At 45.1% G+C, this 21,124-nt stretch overlaps 1 protein-coding gene and 2 long non-coding RNA genes across 3 annotated transcripts in view; all 3 read left to right on the forward strand.

The window, feature by feature from the left end:
- The window catches only part of LOC123089900 (uncharacterized), a 30,794-nt gene extending 15,801 nt beyond the window's left edge, over positions 1 to 14,993 (forward strand). Inside the window, exons 2-4 of the mRNA XM_044511448.1 lie at positions 14,399 to 14,525; positions 14,613 to 14,764; positions 14,843 to 14,993. Coding sequence (XP_044367383.1) covers positions 14,445 to 14,525; positions 14,613 to 14,764; positions 14,843 to 14,993 — 384 coding nt within the window. The 5' untranslated portion in view covers positions 14,399 to 14,444. The remainder of the gene's footprint in view (positions 1 to 14,398; positions 14,526 to 14,612; positions 14,765 to 14,842) is intronic.
- A 230-nt stretch (positions 14,994 to 15,223) lies between these two features.
- LOC123094269 (uncharacterized) lies at positions 15,224 to 15,769 on the forward strand. Its single transcript, XR_006445783.1, has 4 exons — positions 15,224 to 15,273; positions 15,348 to 15,437; positions 15,517 to 15,576; positions 15,702 to 15,769. It is a non-coding gene; the product is annotated as an uncharacterized lncRNA (long non-coding RNA).
- Positions 15,770 to 19,603: 3,834 nt separating this feature from the next.
- Positions 19,604 to 20,835, forward strand: LOC123090684 (uncharacterized). Its single transcript, XR_006442538.1, has 2 exons — positions 19,604 to 20,218; positions 20,440 to 20,835. It is a non-coding gene; the product is annotated as an uncharacterized lncRNA (long non-coding RNA).
- Positions 20,836 to 21,124: the final 289 nt, after the last annotated feature.

The following is a 21,124-nucleotide window of genomic DNA, read 5'->3' on the forward strand; positions in this document are numbered from 1 at the left end:
TTTTAGAAAGTGCCGCACTATTTTTCCGTATTATCACATGAAGTGAGTTTACTGCTTTGACCCCTTGTGGGAAAGTCTTTTGTTTTCTGGTGCCCTGCTGGTGGGGTTTATCTTCTTCGCTTGACGCGTCGAGCCCCTTGTGTTCGGCATTTAGTCGGCCGGACTGTTTAAAAACCCAACAATCCCTGTGGGTGTGATTTGCAGGCCTTCCGGGGGTACTGTGGATTTGACATATTCGACCCAAAATTTTGTTTAAGTTGGACAATTCGTCACTGTCATCCTTAAGAGGCTGTGTCTTAGTATTGGGCCGCGAGCTTTTGAATCCGGCGTTGACTGCCGCGCTCTTTGGGCTTTTCTCTTTATTCCGGCGTTGCTCTTCTCTGCGCCGTGATTTTCCGTTTCCATCTCTTATCTCGGATGTACTTGGGTCGCTGGTGCTGCATCGTGCTAACCAGCTATCCTCGCCCGCACAGAAGCGGGTCATGAGGCTTGTTAGTGCGGACATTGTCCTCGGTTTCTCTTGACCGAGGTGCCTGGCGAGCCATTCGTCTCGGACATTGTGCTTGAAAGCTGCTAAGGCTTCGGCGTTCGGACAGTCGACTATTTGGTTCTTTTTCGTAAGGAACCTGTTCCAGAACTTCCGCGCTGACTCTCCGGGCTGTTGAGTTATATGACTTAGATCATCTGCATCCGGAGGACGGACATAAGTCCCTTGAAAATTTGCTCTAAACGCCTCCTCGAGCTCTTCCCAACTTCCAACAGTGTTTTCTGGGAGGCTTTTAAGCCAATGACGGGCTGGCCCTTTGAGCTTGAGGGGTAGGTATTTTATGGCGTGGAGATCGTCTCCTCTGGCCATATGTATATGTAGTATATAATCTTCTATCCAGACTCTAGGGTCTGTTGTTCCATCGTAGGCCTCTATGTTTATGGGTTTAAATCCTGCTGGGAATTCATGGTCCAGCACCTCATCGGTGAAACATAGTGGGTGTGCGGCGCCCCTATATTTGTGTGTGCCGCTATCATCGGACAATTGACGTGTTGCCTTGCTTCTTGGGGCCTTCTCCTTTGGCCCGTAAATGGACCTAGCTGGGCCATCTATCCTTCCAAGTTCATTGGGGGATTTTTGTGTGGTGCTACTATCATAATTTGGCCTATCAACTGGCCGTCTATCCAGCCAGGCAGCCCCTTTATTTTTGGACGGTGGGGGCTCTATGGCCTCCTCGTCGAATTCTGGTAGCAGCTTGCGCTTCGGGTAGCTCTTTGATTGGTGGCCATTGCCGTACTTATCTGCGGTTTTGAGCACTTTGCTCCATCTCATTCTGAGTGTGTCTTCCGCTGTTTTGAGCCTCCGTTTTTCCTTCTTCAGGCTTTTTGCAGTGCTGACGAGTCTTTTCCGAAGGTTCTTGCTCTCCGGCGGTGTGTCCGGCGTGAGGTCGTCTGGACTGTTGTTTTCACCTGGCCTGGACTGGTCATCTAACTCGTCATGGTCGGACGGTTGCTTATCTGCGTGTTCGTCGTCCGTTTGTGAGCCCTGCCGTATTGCGGGCTCTTTGGGAGCGTTGTTGTCGAGGCGGGACTTAGGACGGCGCCTGCGCCGCCGTTTTGGTCATTTATCAGCGGGGTCATCTTCTGCCGCGGCCCGTTGGTCCTCGTTATCGCTCTTCTTTGGGGTGTCTACCATATATATGTCATGTGACGAGGTAGTCCTCCCGTGCCTTATAGGCTCTGTTTCTTGTTCGTCTCCGGCATTGTCGTCTATTTCGTCAATGTCTTCGGAGTCAAAGTCTAGCATGTCGGTTAGATCGTCGACAGTGGCTACAAAGTGGGTGGTGGGTGGGCGCTGAATTTCCTCGTCGTCCGTACCCCAACCATCCTGGCCATAGTCCGGCCAGGACTCTCCTGATAGCGAGAGATGCTTTAGTGAATTCAGGATATCGCCGAAAGGCGAGTGTTGGAAGATGTCCGCGGCGGTGAATTCCATAACCGGTGCCCAATCCGGATCGATTGGCCGGGGCGCGGGAGGTTCGGAGTCCGGCAGGGAGTCCGGCGCCTCGGAATCTCGAGTTTCGCGGGGGACCAGATTGGTTTTCGGCTCCATCGCCGTGGATGTTGAAGCCCCCAGGGCGGCGTCTATCCACCGGCCCTCGATCTGGGCGATCGGCTCCGGGCTAATGGCCGAAGCAGATCCGTGTGCGGCCACCAAGGCACTGTTCGGCGGCAGAGCTAGATCGTGCCCATCGTCGCAGTGCGGCACGCTCGGCTGTGGCTCGAGTCCGTCGAAGATCAAGTCTCCGCGGACATCGGCCGTGAAGTTTAAGCTTCCAAATCCGACCTGACGGCCAGGGGCGTAGCTTTCGATCTGCTCCAGATGGCCAAGTGAATTGGCCCGCAGGGCGAAGCCGCCGAATACGAAGATCTTTCTGGGGAGAAAAGTCTCACCCTGGACAACGTTGCTGGTTGAAGATGCCATCAAGCCTATCGGTGACGACACAGAGGAACTCTCAATGAAAGCACCAATGTCGGTGTCAAAACCGGTGGATCTCGGGTAGGGGGTCCCGAACTGTGCGTCTAGGCGGATGGTAACAGGAGACAAGGGACACAATGTTTTACCTAGGTTCGGGCCCTCTCGATGGAGGTAAAACCCTATGTCCTGCTTGATTAATATTGATGATATGGGTAGTACAAGAGTAGATCTACCACGAGATCAAGGAGGCTAAATCCTAGAAGCTAGCCTATGGTATGATTGTTGAGATGTATGTTATCCTACGGACTAAAGCCGTCCGGTTTATATAGACACCGGAGAGGGCTAGGGTTACACAGAGTCGGTTACAATGGTAGGAGATCTACATATCCGTATTGCCAAGCTTGCCTTCCACGCCAAGGAAAGTACCATCCGGACACGAGCCGGAGTCTTCAATCTTCTATATTCGTAGTCTTGGAGTCCGGCGGACAACAATAGTCCGGCTGTTCGGACACCCCTTAGTCCAGGACTCCCTCAATCATCCTCATAGCTGCCAGGAAACAATATGTCCTAGAAGGACCGCTAGGTGACGCTCCCGTCCCAGAGAACCAAGACGTTATGAACGCTTGGCAGTCTCGTGCTGATGATTACTCCCTCGTTCAGTGCGGCATGCTTTACAGCTTAGAACCGAGGCTCCAAAAGCGTTTGGAGCATCACGGAGCATATGAGATGTTCGAAGAGCTGAAACTTGTTTTCCAAGCTCATGCCCGGGTCGAGAGATATGATGTCTCCGACAAGTTCTATAGTTGTAAGATGGAGGAAAACGGTTCTGTCAGTGAGCACATACTCAAGATGTCTGGGTTGCACAACCGTATGACCCAGCTGAACATGAACCTCCTTGATGAGGCGGTCATTGACAGAATCCTCCAGTCGCTCCCACCAAGCTACAAGAGCTTTGTGATGAACTACAACATGCAGGGGATGGTGAAGACCATTCCTGAAGTGTTCTCAATGCTGAAGTCAGCAGAGGCTGAAATCAAGAAAGAACATCAAGTGTTGATGGTCAATAAGACCACTAAGTTCAAGAAGGGCAAGGGCAAGAAGAACTTCAAGAAGGACGGCAAGGATGTTGCCGCGCCTGGTAAGCCAGTTACCGGGAAGAAGTCAAAGAATGGACCCAAGCCTGAGACTGAGTGCTTTTATTGCAAGGGGAAGGGTCACTGGAAGCGGAACTGCCCCAAATACTTAGCGGATAAGAAGGCCGGCAACACCAAAGGTATATTTGATATACATGTAATTGATGTGTACCTTACCAGTACTCGTAGTAACTCCTGGGTATTTGATACCGGTGCCGTTGCTCATATTTGTAACTCACAGCAGGAGCTGCGGAATAAACGGAGATTGGTGAAGGATGAGGTGACGATGCGCGTCGGGAATGGTTCCAGAGTCGATGTGATCGCCGTCGGCACGCTACCTATACATTTACCTACGGGATTAGTTATAAACCTTAATAATTGTTATTTGGTGCCAAGTTTGAGCATGAACATTGTATCTGGATCTCGTTTGATATGAGATGGCTACTCATTTAAATCCGAGAATAATGGTTGTTCTATTTATATGAGAGATATGTTTTATGGTCATGCCCCTATGGTCAATGGTTTATTCTTAATGAATCTCGAGCATAGTATTACACATATTCATAGTGTGAATACCAAAAGATGTAAAGTTGATAACGATAGTCCCACATACTTGTGGCACTGCCGCCTTGGTCACATTGGTGTCAAGCGCATGAAGAAGCTCCATGCTGATGGACTTTTGGAGTCTCTCGATTATGAATCATTTGACACATGCGAACCATGCCTCATGGGCAAAATGACCAAGACTCCGTTCTCCGGAACAATGGGGCGAGCAACCAACTTGTTGGAAATCATACATACCGATGTGTGCGGTCCAATGAGCGTTGAGGCTCGTGGAGGATATCATTATGTTCTCACTCTCACTGATGACTTGAGTAGATATGGGTATGTCTACTTAATTAAACACAAGTCTGAGACCTTTGAAAAATTCAAAGAATTTCAGAATGAGGTAGAGAATCAACGTGACCGAAAGATAAAATTCCTACGACCAGATCATGGAGGAGAATACTTAAGTCATGAATTTGGTACACACTTAAGGAAATGTGGAATCGTTTCACAACTCACGCCGCCTGGAACACCTCAGCGTAACGGTGTGTCCGAACGTCGTAATCGCACTCTATTAGATATGGTGCGGTCTATGATGTCTCTTACCGATTTACCGCTATCATTTTGGGGATACACTCTAGAGACAGCTACATTCACTTTAAATAGGGCACCGTCTAAATCCGTTGAGACGACACCGTATGAATTATGGTTTGGGAAGAAACCTAAGCTGTCGTTTCTAAAAGTTTGGGGATGCGATGCTTATGTCAAGAAACTTCAACCTGAAAAGCTCGAACCCAAGTCGGAAAAATGCGTCTTCATAGGATACCCTAAGGAAACCATTGGGTATACCTTCTACTTAAGATCCGAGGGCAAGATCTTTGTTGCCAAGAACGGATGCTTTCTGGAAAAAGAGTTTCTCTCGAAAGAAGTAAGTGGGAGGAAAGTAGAACTCGATGAAGTACTACCTCTCGAACGGGAAAGTGGTGCAGCGCAGGAAAATGTTCCTGTGATGCCTACACCAACTGAAGAGGAAAATAATGATGATGATCAAGGTACTTCAGATCAAGTTGCTACTGAACTTTGTAGGTCCACAAGGACACGTTCCGCACCAGAGTGGTATGGCAACCCTGTCCTAGAAATCATGTTGTTAGACAACAGTGAACCTTCGAACTATGAAGAAGCGATGGCGGGCCCAGATTCCAACAAATGGCTTGAAGCCATGAGATCCGAGATAGAATCCATGTATGAAAACAAAGTATGGACTTTGACAGACTTGCCCGATGATCGGCGAGTGATAGAAAACAAATGGATTTTTAAGAAGAAGACGGACGCGGATGGTAATGTTACCATCTATAAAGCTCGACTTGTCGCTAAGGGTTATCGACAAGTTCAAGGGATTGACTACGACGAGACATTCTCTCCCGTAGCGAAGCTGAAGTCCGTCCGAATCATGTTAGCAATTGCCGCATACTATGATTATGAGATATGGCAGATGGACATCAAAACGGCATTCCTTAACGGACATCTTAAGGAAGAGCTGTATATGATGCAGCCGGAAGGTTTTGTCGATCTTAAGAACGCTAACAAAGTATGCAAGCTCCAGCGATCCATTTATGGGCTGGTGCAAGCATCTCGGAGTTGGAACATTCACTTTGATGAGATGATCAAAGCGTTTGGGTTTATGCAGACTTATGGAGAAGCCTGCGTTTACAAGAAAGTGAGTGGGAGCTCTGTAGCATTTCTCATATTATATGTAGATGACATACTCGTGATGGGAAATGATATAGAACTTCTGGATAGCATTAAGGCCTACTTGAATAAGTGTTTTTCAATGAAGGACCTTAGAGAAGCTGCTTATATATTAGGCATCAAGATCTATAGAGATAGATCGAGATGCCTCATAGGTCTTTCACAACGCACATACCTTGATAAGATTTTGAAAAGGTTCAAAATGGATCAGTCCAAGAAGGGGTTCTTGCCTATGCTGCAAGGTGTGAGATTGAGCTCGGCTCAGTCCCCGACCATGACAAAAGATAAAGAAGAGATGAGTGTCATCCCCTATGCTTCAGCCATAGGATCTATTATGTATGCCATGCTGTGTACCAGACCTGATGTAAACCTTGCCGTAAGTTTGGTAGCAAGGTACCAAAGTAATCCCGGCAAGGAACACTGGACAGCGGTCAAGAATATCCTGAAGTACCTGAAAAGGACAAAGGACATGTTTCTCATTTATGGAGGTGACGAAGAGCTCGTCGTAAAGGGTTACGTCGATGCTAGCTTCGACACAGATCTGGATGACTCTAAGTCACAAACCGGATACGTGTATATGTTGAATGGTGGAGCAGTAAGCTGGTGCAGCTGCAAGCAGAGCGTCGTGATGGGATCTACATGTGAAGCGGAATACATGGCAGCCTCGGAGGTAGCGCATGAAGCAATTTGGGCGAAGGAGTTCATCACCGACCTAGGAGTCATACCCAATGCATCGGGGCCGATCAAACTCTTCTGTGACTACACTGGAGCTATTGCCCTAGCCAAGGAGCCCAGGTTTCACAAGAAGACCAGGCACATCAAGCGTCGTTTCAACTCCATCCGTGAAAATGTTCAAGATGGAGACATAGATATTTGCAAAGTACATACGGATCTGAATGTCGCAGATCCGTTGACTAAACCTCTCTCGCGAGCAAAACATGATCAACACCAGAACTCTATGGGTGTTCGATTCATCACAATGTAACTAGATTATTGACTCTAGTGCAAGTGGGAGACTGTTGGAAATATACCCTAGAGGCAATAATAAAAGTATTATTATATTTCCTTGTTCATGATAATTGTCTTTTATTCATGCTATAACTGTATTATCCGGAAATCGTAATACACGTGTGAATACATAGACCACAATATGTCCCTAGTGAGCCTCTAGTTGACTAGCTCGTTGTGATCAACAGATAGTTATGTTTTCCTGGCTATGGACATTGGATGTCGTTGATAACGGGATCACATCATTAGGAGAATGATGTGATGGACAAGACCCAATCCTAAGCATAGCACAAGACCATGTAGTTCATTTGCTAGAGCTTTTCCAATGTCAAGTATCTCTTCCTTTGACCATGAGATCGTGTAACTCCCGGATACCGTAGGAGTGCTTTGGGTGTATCAAACGTCACAATGTAACTGGGTGACTATAAAGGTGCACTACAGGTATCTCCGAAAGTGTCTGTTGGGTTGACACGAATCGAGACTGGGATTTGTCACTCCGTATGACGGAGAGGTATCTCTGGCCCACTCGGTAATGCATCATCATATTGAGCTCAAAGTGACCAAGAGGTTGGTCACGGGATCATGCATTACGGTACGAGTAAAGTGACTTGCCGGTAATGAGACTGAACAAGGTATTGGGATACCGACGATCGAGTCTCGGGCAAGTAACATATCGATTGACAAAGGGAATTGTATACGGGGTTGTTTAATCCTTGACATCGTGGTTCATCCGATGAAATCATCGAGGAGCATGTGGGAGCCAACATGGGTATCCAGATCCCGCTGTTGGTTATTGCCCGAGAGTCGTCTCGGTCATGTCTGCGTGTCTCCCGAACCCGTAGGGTCTACACACTTAAGGTTCGGTGACGCTAGGGTTGTATGAATATGAGTATGCAGCATACCGAATGTTATTTGGAGTTCCGGATGAGATCCCGGATGTCACGAGGAGTTTTGGAATGGTCCGGAGGTAAAGAATTATATATAGGAAGTGGTATCTCGGCCATCGAGAAAGTTTCGGGGTCACCCGGTAATGTACCGGGACCACCGGAGGGGTCCCAGGGGTCCACCGGGTGGGGCCACCCATCCCGGAGGGCCCCATGGGCTGAAGTGGGAGGGGAGCCAGCCCATAGTGGGCTGGTGCGCCCCCTAGGCCCACCCCCTGCGCCTAGGGTTGAAACCCTAGGGTGGGGGGGGCGCACCACATGCCTTGGGGGGCAAGTTTCCCCCCCCCCCTGGCCGCCGCCCCCTTGGGAGATTGGATCTCCCAGGGCCGGCGCCCCCCTGGGGGCCTATATAAAGGAGGTCAGGGGGGAGGGCAGCCGCACCCTATGCTTTGGCGCCTCCCTCCCCCTGCTACACCTCGTCCACCTCCCGTAGTCGCTTGGCGAAGCCCTGCTGGAGTTCTGCTGCATCCACCACCACTTCGTCGTGCTGCTGGATCATCATCAACCTCTCCTTCCCCCTTGCTGGATCAAGAAGGAGGAGACGTCTCCCGTCCGTACGTGTGTTGAACGCGGAGGTGCTGTCCGTTCAGCACTTGGTCATCGGTGATCTGAATCATGGCGAGTACGACTCCATCATCACCATCCCCTTGAACGCTTCCGCACTCGATCTACAAGTGGTATGTAGATGCAATCTCTCTCCCATGACTCGTTGCTTAGATGAACTCATGGATGGATCTTGGTGAAACCGTAGGAAAAATTTTAATTTTCTGCAACGTTCCCCAACATATCCTTCTCTCGGATCTTCAACTGATGGTATCCTGATCGTAGATCAATCTTTGAAAACACCTTAGCTCCTTGTAACTGATCAAACAGGTCATTGATCATCGGTAAGGGATACTTGTTCTTTATCGTTACTTCATTCAGAGCTCGGTAATCAACAACCATCCTTAGGGATTTATCCTTCTTCTCCACCAAAAGTACTGGGGCTCCCCAAGGTGACGAGCTTCTATGAATGTAACCTTTCTCCAACAACTCCTTAATCTGCTTCTTAATTTCCTCCAGATCATTTGCTGGCATCTGATAAGGTCTCTTGGATATCGGTCCTGTTCCTGGCAATAACTCTATCAAAAACTCGATGTCTCTATCCGGTGGCATACCTGGTAACTCCTCGGGGAAAACATCCGGAAAATCCTTTACTACCGGTACTTCCTCCTGTACAACTCCCGTGAGGGCATTTACTTGGTTCCTCCTAGGCACATGCCTAGATACATACTTAATCCTTTTTCCCTCTGGGGTGGTAAGATAAATTGACTTGCTAGCACAGTCAATACTTCCTCCATACTTTGACATCCAGTCCATACCTAATATCACATCCAATCCTTGCGACTCCAAGATGATTAGGTTAGACGGAAAAACATGCGTGCCAATGATTAAGGGTATCTAGGTGCACCATCTGCTAGCCATGTACTCTGCTCCAGGCGAACTCACTAAAAGAGGGGTCCTAAGGGTTTGGGTTGGTAACTTAAAATTTTCCACAAATCCCCTTGATATGTATGAATGCGATGCACCAGTATCGAAAAGAACAATAGCGGTAAGTGACTGAACCAAAAACCTACCTGTTACCGCGTCCGGCTGCTCTTCAACCTCCTCCACGTTAACGTGGTTCACTTGTCCTTTGTTGAATGGATTGGGCTTCTTCCCTACGCTCCCGTTTCCATTCCCATTCTTTCCTTCAAAGCAGTCATTGGCATAGTGCCCTGTCTTCCCGCACTTGTAGCAAACAACTTGGCTTAAGTCCCTCTTTGCGGGTGTAGATGGGTTAGAGCGGTTCTGATTATTGTTGGCTCCATTCCCATTCCCGTTCTTCGCACCATTATGGTTATGCGATCCTCCTCCAGCATGGTTATGACTTCCATGGTTATGAACAAGTCCTCCCGAGTTCGGGGTCAAGCGGGGCTTCTGGTGAGCTCCTGAGTTGTATTTACCTTGTCCATACTTCCTCTTACGATTATCAATCTGCTGCTGCTTTCCTTCAATCATTAGGGCCTTATCTACCAACTCCTGGTAGTTGTTGAAGGTTGCTACCATCAACTGCATGCTCATCTCATCATTTAGCCCTTCCATAAACTTCTCCTGCTTCGCGGCATCTGTAGCCACATCATCAGGGGCATAGCGTGATAACTTGCTAAACTCATCCACGTACTGGCCAACAGTACGGTTCCCCTGGCGTAAATTGCAAAACTCACGCTTCTTCATCTGCATAGCTCTAGTCGAGACATGGGCAGTACGAAAAGCCTGCTGAAACTGAGCCCATGTGATAGTGTCGATAGGATAGGTGGCTGTGAAATTCTCCCACCATGCTGCTGCAGGTCCATCCAGTTGGTGTGTGGCAAAACACACCTTCTCAGCATCTGTGCATCCTGCGGTGGTTAACTCCCTTCCAATACGACGTAGCCAATCATCTGCAACTATTGGCTCGATGCTACTAGAGAACACCGGCGGCTGTAACCTTAAGAAACGGGCGAGGTTATCCACTAGAGGCGGGTTGTTGTTGTTGGCATTGTTGTTATTGGCATTGCCCTGGTTCTGAACTAGCAATTGCATCAAGGCATTCTACTGCTGGATCAATTGGGTGATCTCCGGTGGGAAAACAAAATCGGGGTCTCTCCTCGGAGGCATCTGATGGGTTTTAGATGGAAGAGATTAGAATAGAAAAAGATCTAGGGGAGAAACACTACCCATATGTATATGAGTCAAACACAAGCATTTCATTCAATCAATCAAGCAAGGGCATACAAAACGGTCTAGGACTATCGCAAAAGTGCTCACTACTACTAGTTACATGGGGGAAATACTATTATCATATGGTGGTCATGTAGAAATTTTGATCGGTGGAAGACTCCATGATGTCTGCTCCAGCTTCATCTTCGTAATCATCATCACTTGAATCCGAGTCGGTGTCGTCGATGATGATGTAGTTGTCCGGACGAATGAGGTCTTCTCTTGGAACTGGTCCTCCCATAAAGATTCCGATCTTCTCAACCAGGTCGTCATTCTTCTCCAATAGGGTCTTGATTTCCTCCTCATATCCATCGCGTGTGAACTTAAGTTCTTCCTCCAGCTCGATGATCCTAGTTTTCGCCTTCTTCAACTCTATCATGTCTGCGCACATCTGGTTCTACTGACGTCGAATGTGCTGGTTTTGTTCCTGGATAAAGGCTGCAACAGATCTATCCTTCCTGGTGCTGATCATCTCCCATTGTTCATCTTGGCGCCCACATATTTGATAGGTGGTATCCTCTAGTTCCTTGTTGTAGATTTCTCCAATGCGTCCCATGGTAATATGAGCTGCCATACTCTTGCCAAGGCTCCAAGTGGGTGCTTCGAAAGAAAACTCTATGGGTTTAGAATTTGGCGAGAACGTTCTTCCTGGAACTCGTACTTGAATCATCCAGCGCTCTTCTTCCGGTAGAGTGGCGTTGTTCATCCCAGTGAAACTTGGTATTCCAATATTCAAGTACCTAGTGATTTCCTTCAAGTGGCATCCAAAAGGTGTGTCTCCATCTGGTTGTGCAAACTTGTTCTTCATCTCCTTCATCCTAAAGAGTGGAACAAGAAGAGGAGTCAGAAATGAGAAGAGAAGGGTGACCTATGGTTTGTCTTAGTGGTCGTGTCCTACACTCAGCGTGTGCTCTGATACCATCTTGTAGCGACCCGACCTCAGATGGTCAAGTCTCTGTGCTCAGGTGTCATCCCTGGATCAGTAATGCTGACACCACACAGTACTTCGAAGGATTTATAACAGAGTAGCAATCACACACTTATTACATCGAATGTCTCAAAAGAGAACTTATTACAATAATATGGCTTAAGGCCATCTAATGCGATAACAGCGGAAGGCTTGGAAGATAAAGTGAGTCCATTAACTCCAACGGCATAGCTGAGCTACACGGCAACGACCTACGAACCTTACTCCTCGTCTGAAAAGTCTGCAACATAATACGTTGCAGCCCGAGAACGGGTCAGCACATGGAATATGCTGGCAATGTAACACCAAAAGAGCAATAACATAATAATGCTACCACTACATGCATATTTGGCTGGTGGAAAGCTCTATGGTTACAGTTTTGTGAAAAGCCAATTTTTCCCTACTACAAAGGAATCAGTTTTAATTTAACTATCATGGTAGTTGAAACATCATTTGAGAAGGTAACCCCAACTCAATGATCCCAATTAAAAATAGTTAACAACCCAGCAATATTAATTTAAGAGTGTTGAGATACATGCGAATACTCAAGTACTAGATACTCAGAATTGTCCATAACCGGGGACACGGCTAACCATGATTAGATTTTACACTCTGCAGAGGTTTGCGCACTTTTCCCCACAAGACTCGATCGCCTTCGTTGATTCTCGCACTGCATGGTGTTTGAGAGACGGATGACCGAGACACAGTCTTTCAGAAGCATTAACTCTCTACTCCGGGCAGACCATACCAAACCTACAAACCCACTACCTGCTGATCCACCTTTTCAAGAGCTTCACGCAACTTACTCAACTATGCTAGAGCCCATAATAGCTTGCGGCTGCACACGGAAGTTTCTAGCATGAATAGACTCAGTTCCCTTTGAGCCTGGGTGGCGGTCCATAGGAGAATCACACAGTAACCCCGGGATTTCCAAAAATAAAACAGGCAATCACTGGATATCCCAGGTGCCTCAATCCACCCAGATGTGTATTAAAGTTGCCACCTTAAGTAAACCATTAATTAACAATCTCACATCTGTCATGGATATCACTCAAAACCCAATCCACGTCTACGAGCATAGCATGGCAATTTAAGCATAACGTAGAAGTAACTCCCAAGGGTTTGATAATAAAACAGGACAATAGGTTCTACCTCATCTACTACTTCTCAATACCCACATGTTAAAGGCATGCTAATCATGCAATGTTTGAGGATTGAAACTAATGCATAAAAACTGGATATGAAAAGAGTATGATCAATGTGTTACTTGCCTTGCTGACAATCCGGGAATCCTAGATACTCGTAGTAACACGCTTCGCACTTCGGGAATTCTATCGCAAGCAAACAATAACATACATAAGCAACAATCAAAGATGCACAAGTAGAACTCCAAATAAAAGAGTTTGACCGGAGAGTTCAACTTAAGAACGCCGGTTTGCAAAAAGAATCAAATCAAACGAAGCAACAAAACTCAAACGGCAAAAGAAACAATTTTGTTTTGCTAATCTGGATCTAAGTCAAATTTTACAGAAGAAAAATCTTGTTTGAGTTGATTATTCGGAAAGAGGGTTTCAAGATGAAACTCCAGGCGCTTGAATCGCCTGATTCCGATAAACGAGCGAAAAGATAAACAAGTTTGAATATCAGATCAGAAATCACGATCAGAATAATCGCGGAATAAATCTGATAAAAAGAAAAACGACGAACGGCTAAACGAACGGACGCTCGTTAGCAGAAACTAAACGACGAACACGTTCGTTAAAACGAACGGACGAGCGAACGCTCGCTAAGTGAATAAACCGGAGAATAAAACCGATCTATAAAAAACAAACTAGGGTTTTTTCAAAAAAAACCGAAGGGTTTTATTAAAAAACCGGTGGCGGGGTGGCTACCTCCGGCGAGGTCGTCCGGCGAGGCGGGCGGCTCCGGCGGGGCTCGGCGAGGGGCGGCGGGGCTCGGCGAGGGCGCGGAGTGGCGGCGGCGCGGGGCGACGGCGGCGGCGGATCGGGCTCCGGGGCGGCTCGGGCGACGGCGGTGGCTCGGCGGCGAGTGGCGGGTGGTGGCGGGGTGGTGGTGTGGCGGCGGGGCGGCGGTATATATAGGAGGGCGGGGCGGGGCTGCTTGGGGAAGGGGGCGCCCAGGTGGAGTCCGGCTCGGACTCCCTCGGCGTCCGTGCCAAGCACGGCGGCGCGCGCGGGGAAGGCGGCGGCGGCGGCTGCTGGCTGGGCCTTCGGCCCAGTCGAGCGCGAGGTTGTTTTTTTTTAAAACATTCCGTCGAAAGAAAGATTCCTAGAAAAATAAATAAAAATCTAAAAATTCCAAAACAAGTTTTCTCCATCTAAATAAAATATTTAGAACAAGATGAGCTTTTCTGGGCCCCTAAAATGCAAATGTTAAATCATGCAACATTTTTTTCTAGGGCAAATAAAATCCCGAATAAATTCAAATAAAATCCAAAAATGATTTTAATATTTTTCCTCCGATATTTCAATTATTTTGGAGAAGTCGTATTATCTCCCCTCATTTATTAATTTAATATGAAATATTTTCCGGAGAGAGAATAATTAAAATCAAATCCTCGTCTTCATTATTTGATAAAAATTTCAAATATGAAAATTAGAAAATCCCCAACTCTCTCCGAAGGTCCTTGAGTTGCTTAGGATCTCGAGGATTGCAAACAAAAAAAATAAAATATGATATGCATGGATGATCTATGTATAACATGCCAAATTGGAAATTTGGGATGTTACACTTCTTTTTCCAAAATCTAACATGCTGATATTTTTCTCATTGATTCTTTTTGAAGCTATAAATGGGAATCTCCAGCTCTGCGACAACAACTACCTCAGGTTATGCATTTATCTCCTATTCAAGCAGCAGGGAAAATGTACACACTTCAACAAATATCAGATATGCCCACCTCAAATTTTCAGGTCAACATCATCTTATCTACCCTATTATTTGTATATCAGTGAACTTCTACAGCAGATTCTCAATGCACCCTTTTTGTAAACTCTTAGGAAGGAGCTACCTACAACACCATTGCGAAAGTTAAATCTATTGTACCTTCAACTAAATGGTACTACAAAGGATGCAAACGTTGTGACAGAGGATACAATAACAACTCAGATACTCCAACATGCCTTTGCACAAATTCATCTCCAAAGCCATTGTACGATCTCTGTTTTTATAGAACATTTGCCTTCATTTACATATTCTGTTCCATATAAACAACTATCAAATTCTCTAGGTACAAGCTACCAATTACACTTACAGATGACTCGGGAGATTTAGATGCCATTGCTTTCTCTAAAATTGCTGAAGAACTGGTTGAGCGAGATGCCATCCAAGCTTCTCCAAACATGAAAGTTGATACCGCGGAACATGTGACCGCCCTATAGATAATGCCATTGGGAAAACCAGATTGTTCTATATAGGAATGAAGGTTGATTTAGTATCCAGATTCCCCATAAGTTATGTCATAAAGAAAAGCTTCCTAGTTGACAATGCACAAATGCTGCCCTCTACAAAGGTTAGACAATTTTCATCAATTCAGAAAGTAACTCCATCCTAATTACAATTGTATTACCTAAAATATTTAACTTGAACCATTAAATACTTCCAGTCAACTCCAAGCAAAGAACTGGAGAACAGTCCATGGTCATCAAAGAGCATCCAGAGGTTTGCCATCAATCACAAAATAGAAGTTACATCCTCTGTCTACACAATGTTTACCAAACTTTTCCTATTCGCAGTCCAGGGAGCCTAACACAAGTCCACTTGGGCAATACTATGCCTCCCCCTTGCCAATCTGCAACTATGGACACCGACAAAAACATAAATAGGTAATACTTTTTGAAGTTCTACTAAAGAACATTCAGCTTACATTCAATATGGAATTCAAATGGCGATTTTTGCTTGCAGGTACTCTTCAGCGAAAAGAAGCATCCAATTTACAGAAGATGGAGCCACCAACAAAGAGGGGTACTAATTGGTAACAATATTTCCTGTTTATCATTAAAGTTCTTTGAAAAGTACATCTACCTGTTTACATGCCAGTCAACAAACAGAGTACGCATTGATAACAATATTTCCTGTTTACATGCCAGTCAACAACAGGAATATCTTCAGGATACACAAGTGCATCTCCAGGTTGTCAAAAAGCATAAGCAAGAATGCGTGCTTCTTCTCATATCACATAGAAAAATGAGATTCACAATCTAACTTTCTATCATCAATCAAACAACATTGCAGATAACAATGTGAAAATGAACAACTGTGAAGGACAAGAGGATAACGGTAATAAAAACACATAGGTACTATCAGTTCTCATATCCAAACAAAATTATATAAAGTTTTGTCGCCCTTTGCTACAACAATAACATTACCAATAATGTTTTTCTATAAACATGTAGGGCACCATCAACAACCATGCAAGGACCAGGGCATCTTCAAGACGCACGAAAAGCACCTACAGATTGCACCACCTTCCATTGAAAATTACCTCCAAAACTATCATTACAACTACTTCATGATCAGCCTAAGTATGTCGTCAGATATCGACTAATTTTATGTAATAAGTCTGAATTATGAAATCTTTGGATTTGTATGCACTTTTATTAAGCTGATTATGTCAGTTTTGCTTCCAACTGATGTCAATACTTTTCCTTACAATTGTTTCAAATATATACTATCTTACTGTGACGTTTTCTTCTCAATATATACTATCTTCCTGTGACATGTTCAAATGCTAGAAAAATAAGGAAAGGTCATGCCAAAAAATTTAGTCAAATTCCTTCCAAAGTTTTTTGAGTTGATTATGTCGATTGTGCTTCCAATTGGTCTCCATAATTAGGCTTCTCTAAATATTACTGTAAAATTAAGAGTATGCCATGTCAAAAGATCTACCTCAAATAATTAAACAATATGCATCAGTGCATACATGGTTCCAATAGATAAATTCATTCCATCATTTTTCATATTGATCATTGCACCCAGTCTTCAATACGAAATTTCCGCAGCAACGCGCGGGGTATCACCTAGTACAAATAAATAAGGGGGGTGCATCATGTGACATTGCTTGTATAATATTCGCCATGTACAAATAAGTAAGGAAATTCAACGTAATCAATGCACGGTGATATCTAAGGAAGTAGTATGAAGTGCATGTTATGTACACATTATCGAATCTATTTAAAGTGTTCATATTAACATGAGAGAAAACATGCTAGCCAGAAGAATAATGTTCATGCTATTTAAAGTATTCCTATTAACATGAGTGCGGCTAATCTGCACCCGGGCTCATCTGCGCCCACGCTTAGAAAAAAATTCAAAAAAATACTAGAAAAATTCAAAAAATTCCAAATTTTTTTGTGGTGGTAGATAATTTGACGCGTGAGGTGCGCCCCAAAATTCAACTCATTTGAGCATCTGAGCAGCTCTCTGCAAAAAAGACAAAATCAGGGTCTGTAAAAATGTTTACTGTTCACGCACTGTTTTGGCCCGATTTGTCTTTTTTGCCGAGAGCTGCTCAGATGTCCAAATAAGTTGAATTTTGGGGCGCACCTCACGCGTCAAATTATCTACCACCACAAAAAAATTTGGAATTGTTTGAATTTTTCTAGTATTTTTTTTGAATTTTTTGCTGAGAGGGAGCAGATGAGCCCGGGCACCGTTTTGAGTTTTCGTATTAACATGGACAAACAATTTTTTATACTGTATAATTTTTTTAAAATGTCACAAACATTGTTTTGAAACTTGAGAGTATTTCTTTAAAATGTCAGGTGCATTATTTTTAATGGTACGAAACATTTACTACACTGCCCCCTTTGCCACCTCCGCACATGGCCATCAACATCTCCATCTCCGCCGGGTCGTCGCGGATGACATCGAACGCCCGTCTGCTGATCTTATTATTATTACTAGCACAAATGCCCGTGCGTTGCAACGGGAGAAATAAACTCTGACACACCCCTAGCGAGTCATTTGTGTTCCAATTCTCCTCTTCGTCATCGATGTCGATGATAGTAACTTGCCCACCTATTGCAACAAATGTGATCAGTCCTAAGGTGGTGGCCTTGGTCATCACACTCACCATGCCGATTTCGCGAGCACCTACCTGCACCAGCTTGTAATTCCTCATGCGTTGCAACCGTCACATACATATTCGTGTCGTTCAAAACCTATCATGTTATAACATGTCAGGCGATCCATTTTTTTATTGAGCGCGCGCACAACAATAATTATTAATGCAAATTAAATTATGGTTTGAGGCCATCAATTTCTTGACTCAACATAAAGCAAATAGACTTCATTGTCGCCACTGTCCACCTTCTTCATTTCTAACATGAAGTTGGGCATCTCTCCGGCAAAGAACTATGTCGTGTCGTTTCAGCATGGCCATCGAACCATAGTTTAAAAAACTAAATAGGCAACCAAATAGGTGAGGCTACCTGTTAAGGTTCTCACTGGTTGGCCTGTCGGTTCATCTGTTCATTCCTGTCAAAAATGGAAATATTGAAGTTATTAAGAAATTACCATAGATCAAATGAGTATGCATAATATTGGATGTAATCCATTTAAAAAACACAAAGCGTTGGTGGCCTAGATGGTTGTTGGTCATTTGGCGTTCATTGGCTCAAGGTTAACTTATGGATCCCAAGTTGACGCACTATTTTACGAATATTTTTCAGGTCATAAAAAATGGGCAAGGTGTAGGTTTCAAATTTTTCTTTTGCACCTATTTGAGGGGGTCCAATTCAGGGTTTGGATGTGTTCTGTGTAAACAATACTCCCTCCATCCGAAAAAGCTTGTCCTAAACTTGTCTTTCAAATGGATGTATCTAGCACTAACTTGGTGCTAGATACAACCATTTGAGGGACAACATTTTCCGGACGGAGGGAGTAACTCTTTACAAATTAGAGGTCCAACTAAAGAAACATTACCAGGAGATTAAAAAGCTCCTCCATGAGCCAGGTCTTTTTTTGATGTATTAGCGTGTGCCCATGCATCTAATCTAATACATCTGCCCATGCACGCAGTGGCACAACGGAATCCTCTCTCACATCTGCCCATGCACCCATAGAGCACAACGGAATTCATTTGCTCTGTTAATTAATAGCAAAATTATTATTTCCTCTTTCATTTTCCAGCGAATTTATTTTGTCTTTAATTCCTTCCTTCATGCCTCATCGTATGCCCGTGTGTGTAACAGGCGAAAAAATTAACAAAACCTGCTTCATGTGCCATTACACGCTACTCATAACCAATTTGTAATAAACCTTGAGATAAGGTTACCTTGTCTATCTAAGATGCATAAGAGCGTGTGTTGCCACGGGTTGCATTATCTTTTTTTCTTTGGATCATGAAGTGTTGATGTGAAGAGGCCACCCCAATGTCCCTAATTGGCGCATATTTAAGCTCTACACTGCCATCAGATGGAAGAATAGTGATGCATAAAATAATTTTTTAGGGAGGAACATACAATGTAATTCATTTAAAGGATTGTCAAAAGATTTGAATTGAATGATTTTGATTATGTAGGTTTTCTTTTTATTGAAGATTGTTTGATTTTGTAAGATTATATTTCATTCATAATGTTTTTTTCGCTATCTAGGCTTGACCCAAACGCAAGAGAAAAATGATGCTATCTCCTGATGGGTCTCTCCCATACTCCCGTTCTAGAACAGATAGATGCATTCCCTTGTCTAAAATAATAATAATAATGATGCATTCCTTAAAAAAAGCACAGATAGTTTTTTTAGGGGTACTCCCAACTTTATTATTTGAACAACGTTGGGAATGTCATTCGCTATAAAATGTAAAATGCAGTCCGGTGGTACATCAGGCCAAACCATCTCTAAATCATTGCTAACCTCAACTTTAGCTAAAACATGAGCAGCTAGATTAGCTGTACGCCCTTTATTTACCGAGCGCAAGTGACCTTGTATCTTAGCATCTCTTTGATTTCTTCTATAAAAGGCGTGCATGTTGTCTTTTGTTTATGAAAGGATTAGAAAATCCAGCCGACTGATAAAAATCGAGCGGACACGTAACCATCACGTGTACGCCTCTAGAGAGGCCCCTTATCCATCCGTCTCCACCTCCACCGCTCTGTGCTCTCTCGTTCTCTGTCGATCCATCCATCTCTCTCTCTCTCATTCCTATCCACGCGAGAGCTTCCCCGGAGCGTACCGGTGCCAGCGCCCCATCTATCTCCAGCCCCTCCCCGCCGACGGTGGCCACCACCAATGCGTCGTGGCCAGCCCGTTGCGTGCGCCCCCCTCCCCTCCCCCGGGCTGTCAGCCAACGGAGTGTCCCCTGGTGACAGATCAGATCCGGGGCAGCTGTCGCTCCTTCCCTTCCCATGACTCCGACGCGATGTGCCCCCCTTTGATCTCCATGGGGACCTATGCCGCCCAAATTCGCCTCACATGCATGTCATTCCGGTGTGCTGGTGGCGCGACCCAGCGCTGTTGAGCTACTTTTCGTCTCCGCCAACATCCGCGGTGCCGGCAAGCCGGCCCTGTTCTGTCTCCTCCTCTGAGGCCCGTGTCCGACAGTTGACTCCCCCCCCCCCCCCCCCCGCGGCTGTCAACGCTGGATGTGCCAAACCTCCACCATCAGGTCGGATCCAATCTTTCTTTTTCCATTCTTTCCATTCTACGGTAATTGGTCGATAGGTCCCCTCGAGCTGATTCTCCTTTAATAATTCCTTCCCTTGATTGATTTTGAGGCGGCTTGTTGATTTCAGATCGCCCACACATATATATTGATGAAATATGACTAAAATAGCGAGGTGGTACTGTCTTTTTCTAATATGAAGTCGAATCCTCTCTGGTTCGCAGGTGGAGAGTTTGATCCCAGGCGGTGATGATTTTATTTTTGCCTCCTCTGCCTCAGGCAGAGGAACGGAGAGTGGCGGCAAGGGCAGCCGCCGGCGCGATGACGAGAACCCAGGGGTGGACACACGGGAGATTGGGTGCTCGCGCGAAGCCTCCTGCAGCACGGTCGCCCACGAGCCCACCCGGAGCTGTCGCCCCCGCTGAAATGTGCCACCCCGCTGCCCGTGAAATGCGCCGCCCCGCTGCACTCGAAAGGAAGCTGTCTGGATAAAGAAAGGATCGCGGGCTGAATTCTTACGAACGTAGGGGCATCTTTGTAAAAATGAATCGTTTTTGCAGCTTCACTTAAACGGAGACTGTGGGTTAATTTATAATAAATCGAGGGACTTTTATGCAAAATCACCAGCGACGACGTACGGGCAGAAACCCAATTCTCTTTATTATATATATATAAATATAATATATAATATATATATATATATATATAATATATATATATATATATATATAGGTAAAGATAAAGATAAAGATAAAGATAAAGATTATTGAGAGAAATCAAAATCAAAATCGGAGTGAACAAAACGGAATTATTTGAAGAGGGGAGGGGGATTGAAGAAGAATAAAATAGGAGACCTCAAATGCGTGCCTTGGCTTGCATCCCATTAGTTGGAGTGTGCTGTGGAGGAGG

Source organism: Triticum aestivum, chromosome 4B, assembly GCF_018294505.1.
Source record: "Triticum aestivum cultivar Chinese Spring chromosome 4B, IWGSC CS RefSeq v2.1, whole genome shotgun sequence".
Lineage (NCBI taxonomy): Eukaryota > Viridiplantae > Streptophyta > Magnoliopsida > Poales > Poaceae > Triticum > Triticum aestivum.